Consider the following 12,062-nt stretch of genomic DNA (forward strand, 5'->3'; position numbering starts at 1 on the left):
TTATTTACAGCAGTTAGGGAGTGAAGGTTGCTGAATGGGGAACCTTATGCTTTCATTTCCTCTGGATTGCTTTTACCTTTGCATGGCTCTGGAGCTGGCTCCCTTTAACTTCTTAGTCTAATCTTTTCTTTTCCTGTTTTTAGATAGACTCCCTTATAGACGTTACATTAACACAAATAAAATATAGCAATTGTATAAAGAAAAATGGTATACAATGGACCCAGGTGGGACATCTCTTGTTGTATTATTCTGGAATATTCCCCCCAAATATTCCAGACTATTGCCTGAGAAGATTTGGAGCTCTCAGGTGATACTGCATATCACAGCATACACAATATAACGTGAAAATGGTAGCTGAATTCAGAGCTGCTAGAGCGGAAATGAAACACACAAGCACTCCCATGGGAATTTTGCTTCCAACTTTCCTGTGATTAAATTCGAAATCTTAAAATGTTTTTTGAACAAGTTTTGGCTCTCTTTCATATTTATAGATCACATATCTCATGAGATTAAAAATCACAAGCATCTGCTTTGGTAAAGTTATATGCAATAACAGTATGATGATATGATTTGCATGCTTTTTTTTTTTTAATACAGAAATGCAGACTTTCTTTTGAAAGTAAACTGATAAAATCCAAGAAGGGACAGTTCTCTTTCTTGGTATAAAATCAGGTAAGACTGAGAACAGAGTCTTGGTTTCATTTCCCTGATTAATACAAAAGCTTATTAGCTTAAGCAATCTTCAAACATTCCAAGAGACAAACCGCTTATACTGCCTTCTTTTGCTGCATCTGTGTTTTCAGAATCACAAAGAAGAGCTTTTTTGTTTTCAATTTTTTCATTTCTCACAGCAAGAAGGCGGGACGGGTTATTATTATGTTGGTATGGCAAATATATAACCTATCATCAAAAGCCGGTATTGTAGACTGATAGTATTTGGAAAGGGTTATGGCTTCTAAAACCACTCACTCACATTACTACTGGAACAATATTGTTCTCCCTAGGAGCAAGCCGGAAAGCAATAACAGAAACTGTTGCATTTTATATTACTTTTATTTCTACTTAACAGCATTAGTTGTGAGAGGTATTTGACTTTTTCTTGGTCTGACATCAAAATTTACATACATTCCACAGGAAAATGTATCTCCTGTTTGAGAAAATTATTTTAAAATGAAAGACCAAACAAAACTGCCTGCCTTATTTTTCAGTCTCTTGTACCATTTTCTACTACAAAATATAAAGGAAGGGGACTTTCAATATTAAGAAATACTTTATTTCTTTAGCAGAGCAACTATTCCACTTCAAAGGAGCCATTTACAATCCATTTTGAGCTATACAAGCACCATTTCCTTTAAAAATAAATAAATGCACTGTGGTGTGTCTGTCAGAGTGCTGCTAATGTGAAGAGAGTAGTGTAGGCTTACATCAGCTGAGGATTTGAACTCAAGCATTTATTATAACTATCTCAGGCTAGATTTTCTTACCTTCAGGTGGGCTGAGCCGCCTCTTCCTTTGCTGTTTGCAGAGCACAGGGATAAACAATAACTACAGAATCTGCCTTACAACGTTAAGGACGTTTGAACATGTATTTAGCCTGGTTTTCCAAGGAAAAAAGATTTCTATGCTCTAATATCTTGGCACAACATTGCTCAATTTCAGTCAAAATGGACCAAGAGCCGGGGGTCTCAAAAACATTAAATTTCCAAAGAGAAACGAAAACCAGTGGATAGCTGAACACAGAGGCCCCGTTTGCATCTCTGTGGATGACAACAGAGGGTAACTTACTCCGGAGGCACCCGAGAACACGGACTGGGTGGCTAATGAACCACAGACAGAGCGGGCAGGGTTATGAGCTACAGCATCTAACTCTTGCACAGACACACAAAGCATGGGAGAAATGGGGAAAAAATGTGAAAAGAGGTGCAGAAAGCAGAGTGGGCACAGCAATTGAAGTTCTATAAGGACACTGAGGGGACACTATAGGTATCACCTATGTATCGCCTTCTGTGGCACCACCCCCTGAAATAGCTGCGCCGCCTCGGGAGAACTCCCACGAAAACCAGGTTATGTCAGTGGCCTTTCTATGCCCCAAGGCTTCTGCAGACGGCTAAATTAAACAAAAAAAAAAAATGAAATAGGGCCACCTTTCCCTCACACTGTAACCATCACAAAATTGCACATTGCCATGAGCACCCTGTTACCAAAGTTCCTAAGAACTTCACCTTCCTTTGCCAAGAGGGAAGCTGAAAATGGAGTGCAGCAGCACCTTTCACAGCCAGGACACCCAAAGTACACTGATTACCATAACTAACAACAGCGACAGGCCTGAGGTTTACACTGGATTTACAGTGAAACTGTTTTTTGAGAAGCCTTTTAGATTTCTTGCATGTTTGAGAAAACTACGTGTGCCATTAAAATATGCACTTGAAATGCAATGTATAGAGAGATCTATTAAAGCACATATACACATATCAAAATATATCACCAGTAGATAAAATATATAAAAACACAGTCTTCATGTTTTTAAATAACACGTTTTAGTTCTAGTCTCTTGTGTTAGTGGAATAATAATCCTTTCACAAATGAGAGTATTTTGTTCTAATTCTTGAGAACTGCATAAGAACATCTGCTGATACCAAAGTAATTTTAAGAAAGTGAAGCAATAGTTCCAGCACTTCATAGCAGATCAGTATTAGTACGTAATAAGCCAAAAGTCATAGTCAGTATTTATTACAAAAGTGATTAACTGTACCTTGAAAAGCACCGGCTCCTCAGGAAGAGGGCTGACCGGAAGTGAGGTGGTACTGCTAGCTGGACTCATGTCTGTACTCTGAAAGTAAAGCACACAGCAGTCAGCACTTCCAGTTAAGCTTTGGGTCTGAAAACCCATACTGCTCTTCCATGCCTTTTATGGCATTTTCGTTCTGAAAAAAACAGCCCTCAAAAACAACGCTGTATGTATTAAAACTAGAAGAAGATTCAACAGAACTAAATTGGCAAAGCAATTGCAATCTATACTGTATCTTTAATCAGTAAAAGATTAAATAAATATTTTACTAACGGATAAGCATTTTATATTTTCTGTATTTTCAATTAACTCTCCTTTCAAAAATTGTGTCTACAAAAGCATAATACAGGAGGATAACTGAGAAAACAGAAATTATTTCATAGAGAGGAAACTACAACTTTTTTTGATGTGTTGATACAAAATCATACGGCAAAGCTAATATGAAAGCTATACATTACAGGAAACAATTTGGATCAATGTTTAAAAAAAGATTACCTCAAAATGAGTCAATATATCTTGCAAATAAAAGTTAACATATGTAAACATACAGTGAACAGCAAAGCTAATCTGAAAATAAATTAGTATACCTCAATGGAGGTATCTGGACACAATGTCTGAAAGACTGATCTAACTAAGAACCTAGTCTTTGTGAGGCGATATTTTAGTAACATACTGATTGACATAATAGTTACTTTTACAGATGAGAGAGCTCTAGAAAGCAGTAAGAAAATTGTGTGCATTTCTGAATGGTAGCAAGACTGTGAGAACAAATCTAGATTTAAGAAAAAAAACCACAAACAATATCAAAGACTTCTGGAGAAAACTAGAACACACACTATCTGTTGAGAAAAAAAATTGTCAAGAGGTAAAAGAAAAAAGAAAACTTATAATGGAGAGCATAAAGAACATGTTTGCAGGAATAGCCAGAAGTATATTTCCTTTTCATACAGCGGCATTGCACTGCAGAATGATTTAATGGCTTAAACTTATGCAATTAACTAATGAGGTATCTGCTCTCACACCGCGATGAGCCTATACGACTCCTTCGACGAGCACAGATCCCGCAAGCCAACAGCACTGCTGCACCCACGAAGTTGTAAGGACGCACGCAAGAGAGGATTCGTACGCAGAGATAACACATCGTATTCAACTAACTAGTGCAGTGGAAAAAAAAAAAAAGATAAAATTTGGGACACCAAATCCCTTCCTCAGATCTGAAATAGAGGGCACAAACTTCCAAGTTAATACCTACTGAGAAAATTGAGAAGAATGAGTTTAGTAAAATAGGTATCAGTTGCACTGTATCTGAAAGAAAAGACAATAGATACTTTTTGAATGAAAGGGATGTTAGTAAAGAGAAAGCGAAGGGTGATGTGGTAATTCTCTTCTAGGAGGAAGACAGAGGTGAGCAGTTTATAACCTGTAGAAGCCAGAGCTTCTTTGGGAATAGGGAAGATTATAGTATGTCAGAAAACCAATATCTCTGCTGAATCCATGGCTTTGGTAATCAGTAAAGTTACGAATTTTAACACTTCGACTTCTGAGCTTTTTCCTCACAGAAACAGAAATCTACTATTCATTAAAAGGAGGTGAGACACAGCTCTTTCAGATTAAATTCAAAGCACAGTCAAAACCGGAGACCTTCTATTTGAGACTAGTCTGTCTAAAAAGCAGTCAGTTCAGCTGCACATAATTTGTCTTACAAAATACACGGAATGAAAAAAAAACTAAAAGAAAAAAAAAGCATCAAGTAGCTGCTTTCCAAACCAAACCAAGCACCCTAACATGCAATGAGAAGCGAACAGGAAGACAGTCCAATCTCTGCTTGAAAGCTGCAGAGCAGATTGGTACCTGCTCGGCTCTCCACCAGCTGCAGTTTCTGCAAATTCTCAAATACAGCTACAACCTCAGAAAGGCCAAACAACCCCGAAGATGCCGAAATTGCTTTGACAAAATTCCTCAGAGCACATCCACACAACGGCTTCAGAAAAACCTGAGGCTCCTCCGTGCTGGCTGGCCACGAGCCAGCTCAGGTCTGGAAGCCGGCTGCGTGGCACCGTGCCCGAACGGTGCGCTCACAGCGAGAGCTTGGCCACAGCGACTGCACAGCTCCCGGACCGCAGCCGGTTCAAGTCTGGCCAGCTTGGGGCCCTGGCAGAGGAGCTTGCAGCCAGCTACGGCTGCCCACATATACACACGTGCAGTGGTCCCTCCAGTAACTTCAGCAGTGTTCGTCCACAAGGAACGCACAACAACTTCTCTGCGAGTGTGAATTAATTAAACCCAGTGGTAGAGCTTATTATAGGAGAACTGAGAGAGACAGTATCAACAGGGTTGTTACTATTAAAGCTATTAAAAAAAAAAAAAAAAAAAAAAAACCTCTCCAAACTAATCACTGCTTTGAGAGATATTGTCAGCTTGCCCTCCTGAAGGGACATATTAACCTTTTCAAATTATCTACCACCAGCCATCTAGATTTACCAGCCACAGGGTATTTGTCATAATCACATTTTGCATTCTAAAGCTCCTCATACATAAAAAATCCCCCAGAACTGTGAGGAATTCATCCAAGGAGGACTTCTTATCTGACATACCGTAACGCAATTCTGTTCTCAGAAAAGCAAAGAGTCTGGCTTAAACTCAATTGATTTCAGTCATAAATTACCTAGAAGATGCTACACCATTAGGCTATAATCCTGTGTTAAGTATCATAGCAGATGTTCAACATCATTCCTATCATAATTACACATATTGGGCAAAACAGAGGTAAATTAGGACATAGCCTAATTTTGCAGTACCTAGCTCTGCAACTGTAGCATTCTTTTAATGTGTTTTTAATGCAAAATGATACTGTCACTGGGTTTTGTAGACTGGGCTGTTTACCCAGGTTGCTGCAAATCTCTTAATATTTTAAACGGCAGAGTATATTGCAAAGTTTTAATCACCTAAGCTCTATTTTTACCCCAAAAATGTCTGAATATCAAACAATTGAACCACTTCCCAGAACAATAGTTGAGAAAATAATGTCTTGCTCATGACAAAAAAGAGCAAAACCACTTTTCCTTAACTAGTTTTCTTATGAACATCATAAACTAGCACCTTTTCTTCCTCTGCAGCTGTGTATTAGAATCCAGCAAATGGACGTTAGACATTTACAGATAATCGTTCCAAGATTTCAGTGACCATGCTTGAGGTTTTTTTCTAATTCCTAGAGCTGATCAGCCTAAACATACATCATCCTCACTGTGCCACTGAACATGTACTATGCAATCACTGCTAGGCAGTGGTAATCATTAATCCTTAGAGAGAAACATTAAATTGTGATTAACTATCAGGAGACTTCTGGAGAATGAGGCAAACAAAGGAAGAAAATAAGTCTCGGACAAGAAAGGACCCCCACAGCAGCTTCCCGTTTGCTGACGCAGGATGAAGATCTTGCTTGAGGACAGAACCCCGCCTTTTTAGTAGGCTGAAACAGAAGGAAGCTCTTTCCGGCGTTGCTTTCAGGTAGCTTTAGGCTTGGTGTCATTTTGTTTTCTTCTACTTCTGTAAGTCTGTCTCAGAACACAGGAACCATTTCATAAATCTGCAGGCTGCAGCAATGCAAATTCACTTGCTAATGGCAATGGTCATCTAGGGTTAAGTGTGAGAAATGGGGCAATGGCACATCCCTGCAGGGGCCGGCAGCCAGCATCACAGGGAAGTTCGCCAAGCAGCAGGGAGACAGAGATGCTCTCTGGTTTGGAAGCTGTTGAGGAAGGAGAACAGTTCTAACACCAAATACTACTGAGATTGTCTTTAGTCCAGAGGAGGCTGAACCTTGAGTGTCTCCACTGATACTGTGACAACATCCTTGTTTACAAGTATCCTGGTCTGCACGGTGTGTAGGTACAAGGCATACAGGCATGTATACAGTCATAACTGACTACTTTGCTAACTGCTTTTGCCTTATAGTGGATTCCTCCCACACACATTTTTTTTCACACAGGCCCTTCTTAAATCCTGAGGCTACCATAGTGACACCATTTACTAATACTACTATTTAGACACCACTATTTTTCATACTTTGGCATGTTGCATAACACACGTAATTCCTGGCACGGTTGTGATCCCGCTGCGTAAAGCACAGTCATTCTGAATGCCCATAAAAGCGCCACTGATATTTGACCTGAGAGCACACCTCACACAACGCGTGAGGCAAAGCAAGGCCAGCGCAAGGTTTCTCAGCAGAGGAGGAACGCTCCACTTTGCAACAGTGGCAAAACGGTTCCTTCAGGACCATCCGCCCTGCGTGGTTGAGCCCCACGAGACACGCTTGACCCCTGCAGGTTCTTCTCAGCCCCAGAGTGAGACTAGTCCGGACCTTCAGGCCCAGGTCCAGTTGGGCTGGCCTCCACCTCTTAACCTCTACCTAACTGAGCATACAGGCTCCTTGCTCCCAAGGCAGGGCTGTGCCCAGTGCAGCCAGTGTTATTTTCTTATCTGATTGACTGGAAGTGCTGTTCTCACTTGCATTTCTGTCCACCACCCCATACCTTGCCTACATTATCTTCTCTTTACAAGGGCTGAGATTATTTCCTCCAACACTTCACTAGTCAAAATGTTTCAGCTTGAAGCAATAACAAAATCTTGTTATTTGACAAAATAAATTACTGAAGAAAACCTATTAAAAAGCACATTCCATTCTGGTAAAATGTAGTCATGTTTTCCAAGCAGAATACCAGATCAAGAATATAAAAATACATGTTGTTAAAACCACGCTTCTTAAAAAAAAAAAAAAAAAAAAAAAAAAAGAGTAGCCATCTTCCAGTCTTTGGGTCTTCAACACTGATCTTTAAATGAAAACAGCTTCATCTTATCTCATAAACTGGGATTTTTCTAGCTATAGAGTCTTGCCTTTAATCTGTAGGAAGAGGCTTATGTATCAACATTAGTTAACTGTGCCATAAAATATGGACCATACACTGTATATCATCCAGTGACAGAAGCCAATTTAGTTTGCTACAACTGCTTTTCAACAAAAGTAAACACTGAAATGATAGTTGGCAGACATTGACTTCTCTGGAGATCAGTATCACAATTTATTGATCCAAGAAGTTAATGCTGGCAGAGAAAGCCTTCAGTGGATATCAGAGCTAGAGAACAAATAAATCCTTATAATAACTAAAGAAAAGAAAGGACAATCTGTGTACTTTACAGCTTTTTCTAAGGAGTAGGGGATGAGTGTTGAACTTACTTCCAGGGCAATAGTTTTAGTTGTACCATTATGTCACAAAGTACCATTTTATAATCTAGAAATTGAGTACGACTATGATATTAAGTAAGTGCAGTCAGCAGCTGAGTAATGACATTCTGACACACTGAAAGTAATCAGAGAACTATAAATGCCCAGTTATTAGCGGATCTACGGAGTATCTTTATGAAATATTGTGCTTAAATATCATTACTTCCTTTTATCAACAACAGAAGTGAAAAAGAAGGTGAAGTGATTTGCTCAAAGCTACAGAAGACTGTTAAAAACAAAGCTGGAAGGCAGGAATTCACCAAGCCCAGGCGCTCTGGTTGTTCATCCAGAGTGTGCAACCCTCCCCTACAAGCTTTTGGAATGCTGTGATTTCTGTAGTTTTTACATTATTGAACATCATAAAGAAACTTTGCTGATACATAAATTTCCTGCAAATAAAACAACTATAAACAATGGAAGATAGCAGAATTAAAATTACTTTTGTTAACAAAAGTACCAGATATATGAAATGAGCTTTCTACTATCTTGCACCTGAATAACCATTACAGAGAAATAACCTCTAGAGTATGGGAAAAAACATTCAGAAAATTTTCTGAGTATAGTTTTATGGGCTTCATTCTGGGTAAACAAGACTTAAGTTCCCAGTGGCTTCAATTAGAATCTTTCATGAGTAACAACATCAACAGAGAACAGGACTCTCATCTATTTAATATCTAAGGATATTAAAGATATTAAATTACCTTTGTATCAAACATTGATAGGGCTTGTTGTTTTAATAGCCCTAGTGCTAAAATACAAACTATGAACCCTCAGTGCTCACAAAATTGATTGGTTATGCTCACTGTGGTTAGTTGTGAACACTGTGTGATCAATTTTAATCAGTCTTCCAGTAACAAATGGGTTTCTATAACCCATGAACTTAAAGACAGGATCTCTTGTTTTTACTTCCTTCTAATTACAAAGGAAAGAGAAACAGATACCACTCTGATACCAGATGTATCTTTCGCTGAACATCCTGTTACCCCACATCTCTTCAGCTTGAGGAAGCTCTGAAAAGGCTGCCTGATCCCCTCCAATTTCAATAGCCTCTCCAGGCACATACCTTGCTCCAGAAGAGGACGGTCTGGACACCTCGTGCAATGCAGGCACGAGCAGTTGTGACTATGCTGAAGACTCAAGGCTGCACTGAAGCAGTACTGCAACTCTGGGTGAGTCACAGGGGAAGAAGCGAGTTAACAGTGACCAAGATGAGAAAGGTAACTATTCGGTGGGTTTTAGCAAATGCTACAATTGCCTGATATTCGAGCTAGAAGCACAACAGAGCTTTTACTGTTATCACTATCTTTTCCTATTTGAGCACTGTCATGTCCGGAATTGCCTACAGCTAAACAGATCAGCACAACTGCACTCCAAAACCATATTCAGTTTCTGGGTTGTCAGGATGTCACTTATCTTCTCTATGGTTTCAACTTCTAAATTCAAGTTGAAGGTTGATTAATAGAATTCAAGTCTTTCACTTTTAAAAACATTCAAAATGAATGCCACACTCATACTTTCAGATAAATTCAACTGAAAAACAAAACACAACTACAACTCCCATCCCACCACATCCAATTAATCTTCCGCAACACCTCCTTTTCCCTCTCATTGTCAAGGAATGGAAGTGCATCCTTTAAACATGTTTATACCTGTTTCCTAACACATTTGAATACAATCTAGATGGTTTATTTATTTATTATCCCATTTCATTTGTCTTTCACTAGTAGGTATAGTTGATTATACTTGTGAATTACTAATACTTACAATTATCAGCTCAGATATTTGAATTTATTACTATTTCTAGGTATCTCCCTGGTACAATGCCTACAGACTGTTGCTGCCATGGCTTAGAAGGCCAAGTTATCACAGCTCACATCTCAGAGACACAACAAAAAGTACAGTTGCTATGACTTTCTGCTGCCTCTTTTCATGCTAGCATGTGAGGTGTGGATAGCCAAATAAGTTTTTAGTGGTTCAGTTATTTACCGATTTTTAACCAACGCTTCATATACAGGCAGACAAATTAGACTCGATTCCTCTTCTTAGAATCTAAGGAAAGCTAATAACCTGAGCTGTGAAATGTCAGTGCAAAATTGCAGCTCACTTAAGAGCAGATGCTGATCTGTCACCTAGCAGTGCTTATACATCTAGTACTGTTTGTCATAGAAGACTCGGAGTCCCAAGCTCACAGGCAAATACATTAAATGTAATATTTTGCACATTAAAGTAAGAAAGGAGAGGATGAAGGATATTTTGTTGATTGCTATTTGTTTCTACTTTGAACAATAGTCAGGAAGATGCTCCTTTAGTTTATTATTTAGGGTATAAAGCCCATAACCAACCAGCAATATAAAGACTATATAACCAGTCCATGATTTGTTGCAGCGCTACAGTGGCTAAAACTCAGATTATATTTTCACATTGTTTTCTTTCTATACCATTTATTCACAATATTTAGATGTTCTTAATTAGCTGTCTCCTCTCTCTTTATATTAAATGAGGAAGTATAAGAATACAAAAGTACCAGCACTAACCTATATTACTAGTATCTGTCTTTCCATACCTGAAAGTAAAAATATGAAAATACTTAACATAAAACACCTTGTGGCTGGCACAAGGAGAACTCCTTACTAAATATGTTTTTAGATTTGCAAATTTAAAGATCATAAAAAGCTGAAATTAGGCTCCGAACACAAGTGCTCAGGAATTGGAGGGTGCTGACTTGCAACTGAGCACAAAGAGAGGAGGGAAGAAACTTCTTTTTTATGAGCATATAAATGTACATGAATGTGCTACTTCCCTAAACAAAAAACATACACAGCACTAGGTAACTAATGGAGTTATACAATGACAAACATTTCTTTCTTTGTTCTCTTTATTCCCTCTTTGATTTTTCATTTCTTACCCTTCCTGTTGGTCTTTATTCCTAGTTTCCTCCACAAGACTCCTAATAAACAGCAACACAAGTTTACTTGGGCAGATACTTCCACGGCATCTAGAGGTTAGATGAAGGGTCCAATTTGATGTCCATTAATTTCTAAGGGCAGATTACCTTTACCTTCTCAAACAGCAAATTGAATTCTAGTTAATATCTAAAAAAATGCCTGTTCACTTCTATCTGCAGGCAGAACGTAATTTTGAAAGTAATTAGGACAATGACTTTGGGGTTAACATCGTCTCTCAGTGAAAAGCACTGCAGGATCATCAATGATTGTCACTGTGAGCTCGGACTGTTACTGTGACACATTATATTAAATGCAATTCTGGTCATATTTTTGTTCTAATGAAAATGTAGGGTTGCTTTCTCAGACTGCAAACACTTTCTTTGCAACACACAACACAGTGGAAAACTGATTTCCTTGAGCAAAACTCTAAGCTCTGCTTCCTCTTAAGTTTCTGTTGTTTCTTTCATGCTTCATTGACTACCCTTCCCAGCCTTGACATTGTTAGTGTACATTCTCCACCAATAACATCATATAACATCAGCTTTTTCTATTCTTTCGGCAGTCAGCTGACAGAACTAGGTACTCTCCTGGGATTTAAATCTGAAGGCTGCCTGTTTCAGTTCCTTTTCTTTCCTCACAAGAGATCTTTTTCCTCATTTTAGGTTTAAATGCAAGCATTTTTAACTCAAATTGTGTTCAGTTTTGTAGCAAATACAAAGGTTTTTTCGTGTGATAGCTTCAGTGATGTCTTTTTTCAGTGACAGTCATAAGGACATTTTATTCGTCCAAAACCTGCAACCTGCAAGCTTAAGCCCTAAAAGTAACCACATTGATACTTCTTAATACAGTCATAGCCTGATTCTGGCAGAAAATGTCTGCATCAGCCCAGAGACTGTATCTGTAAAGTAACTCCACCCTGGGGCTCTCTCAGCCCCCTATATCTTACAGACCCATCAATTTTCTGCCCTTCCATATACAGTGCTTAGACAGGACATAATTAATTAATGAATCTAAAAAGGATCAAATTTTATAACAGAACCATCTC

The 12,062-nt window shown here is 38.6% G+C and overlaps 1 protein-coding gene across 2 annotated transcripts in view; it reads right to left on the reverse strand.

Moving 5' to 3' along the window:
- CCSER1 (coiled-coil serine rich protein 1) overlaps positions 1 to 12,062 on the reverse strand; it is a 621,814-nt gene that overhangs the window by 296,867 nt on the left and 312,885 nt on the right. For both annotated transcript variants that reach the window (XM_062575026.1, XM_062575025.1), the window contains exon 7: positions 2,753 to 2,830. In XM_062575026.1, coding sequence (XP_062431010.1) covers positions 2,753 to 2,830 — 78 coding nt within the window. The remainder of the gene's footprint in view (positions 1 to 2,752; positions 2,831 to 12,062) is intronic.

Source organism: Rhea pennata, chromosome 4, assembly GCF_028389875.1.
Source record: "Rhea pennata isolate bPtePen1 chromosome 4, bPtePen1.pri, whole genome shotgun sequence".
Taxonomy (NCBI): Eukaryota; Metazoa; Chordata; class Aves; order Rheiformes; family Rheidae; genus Rhea; species Rhea pennata.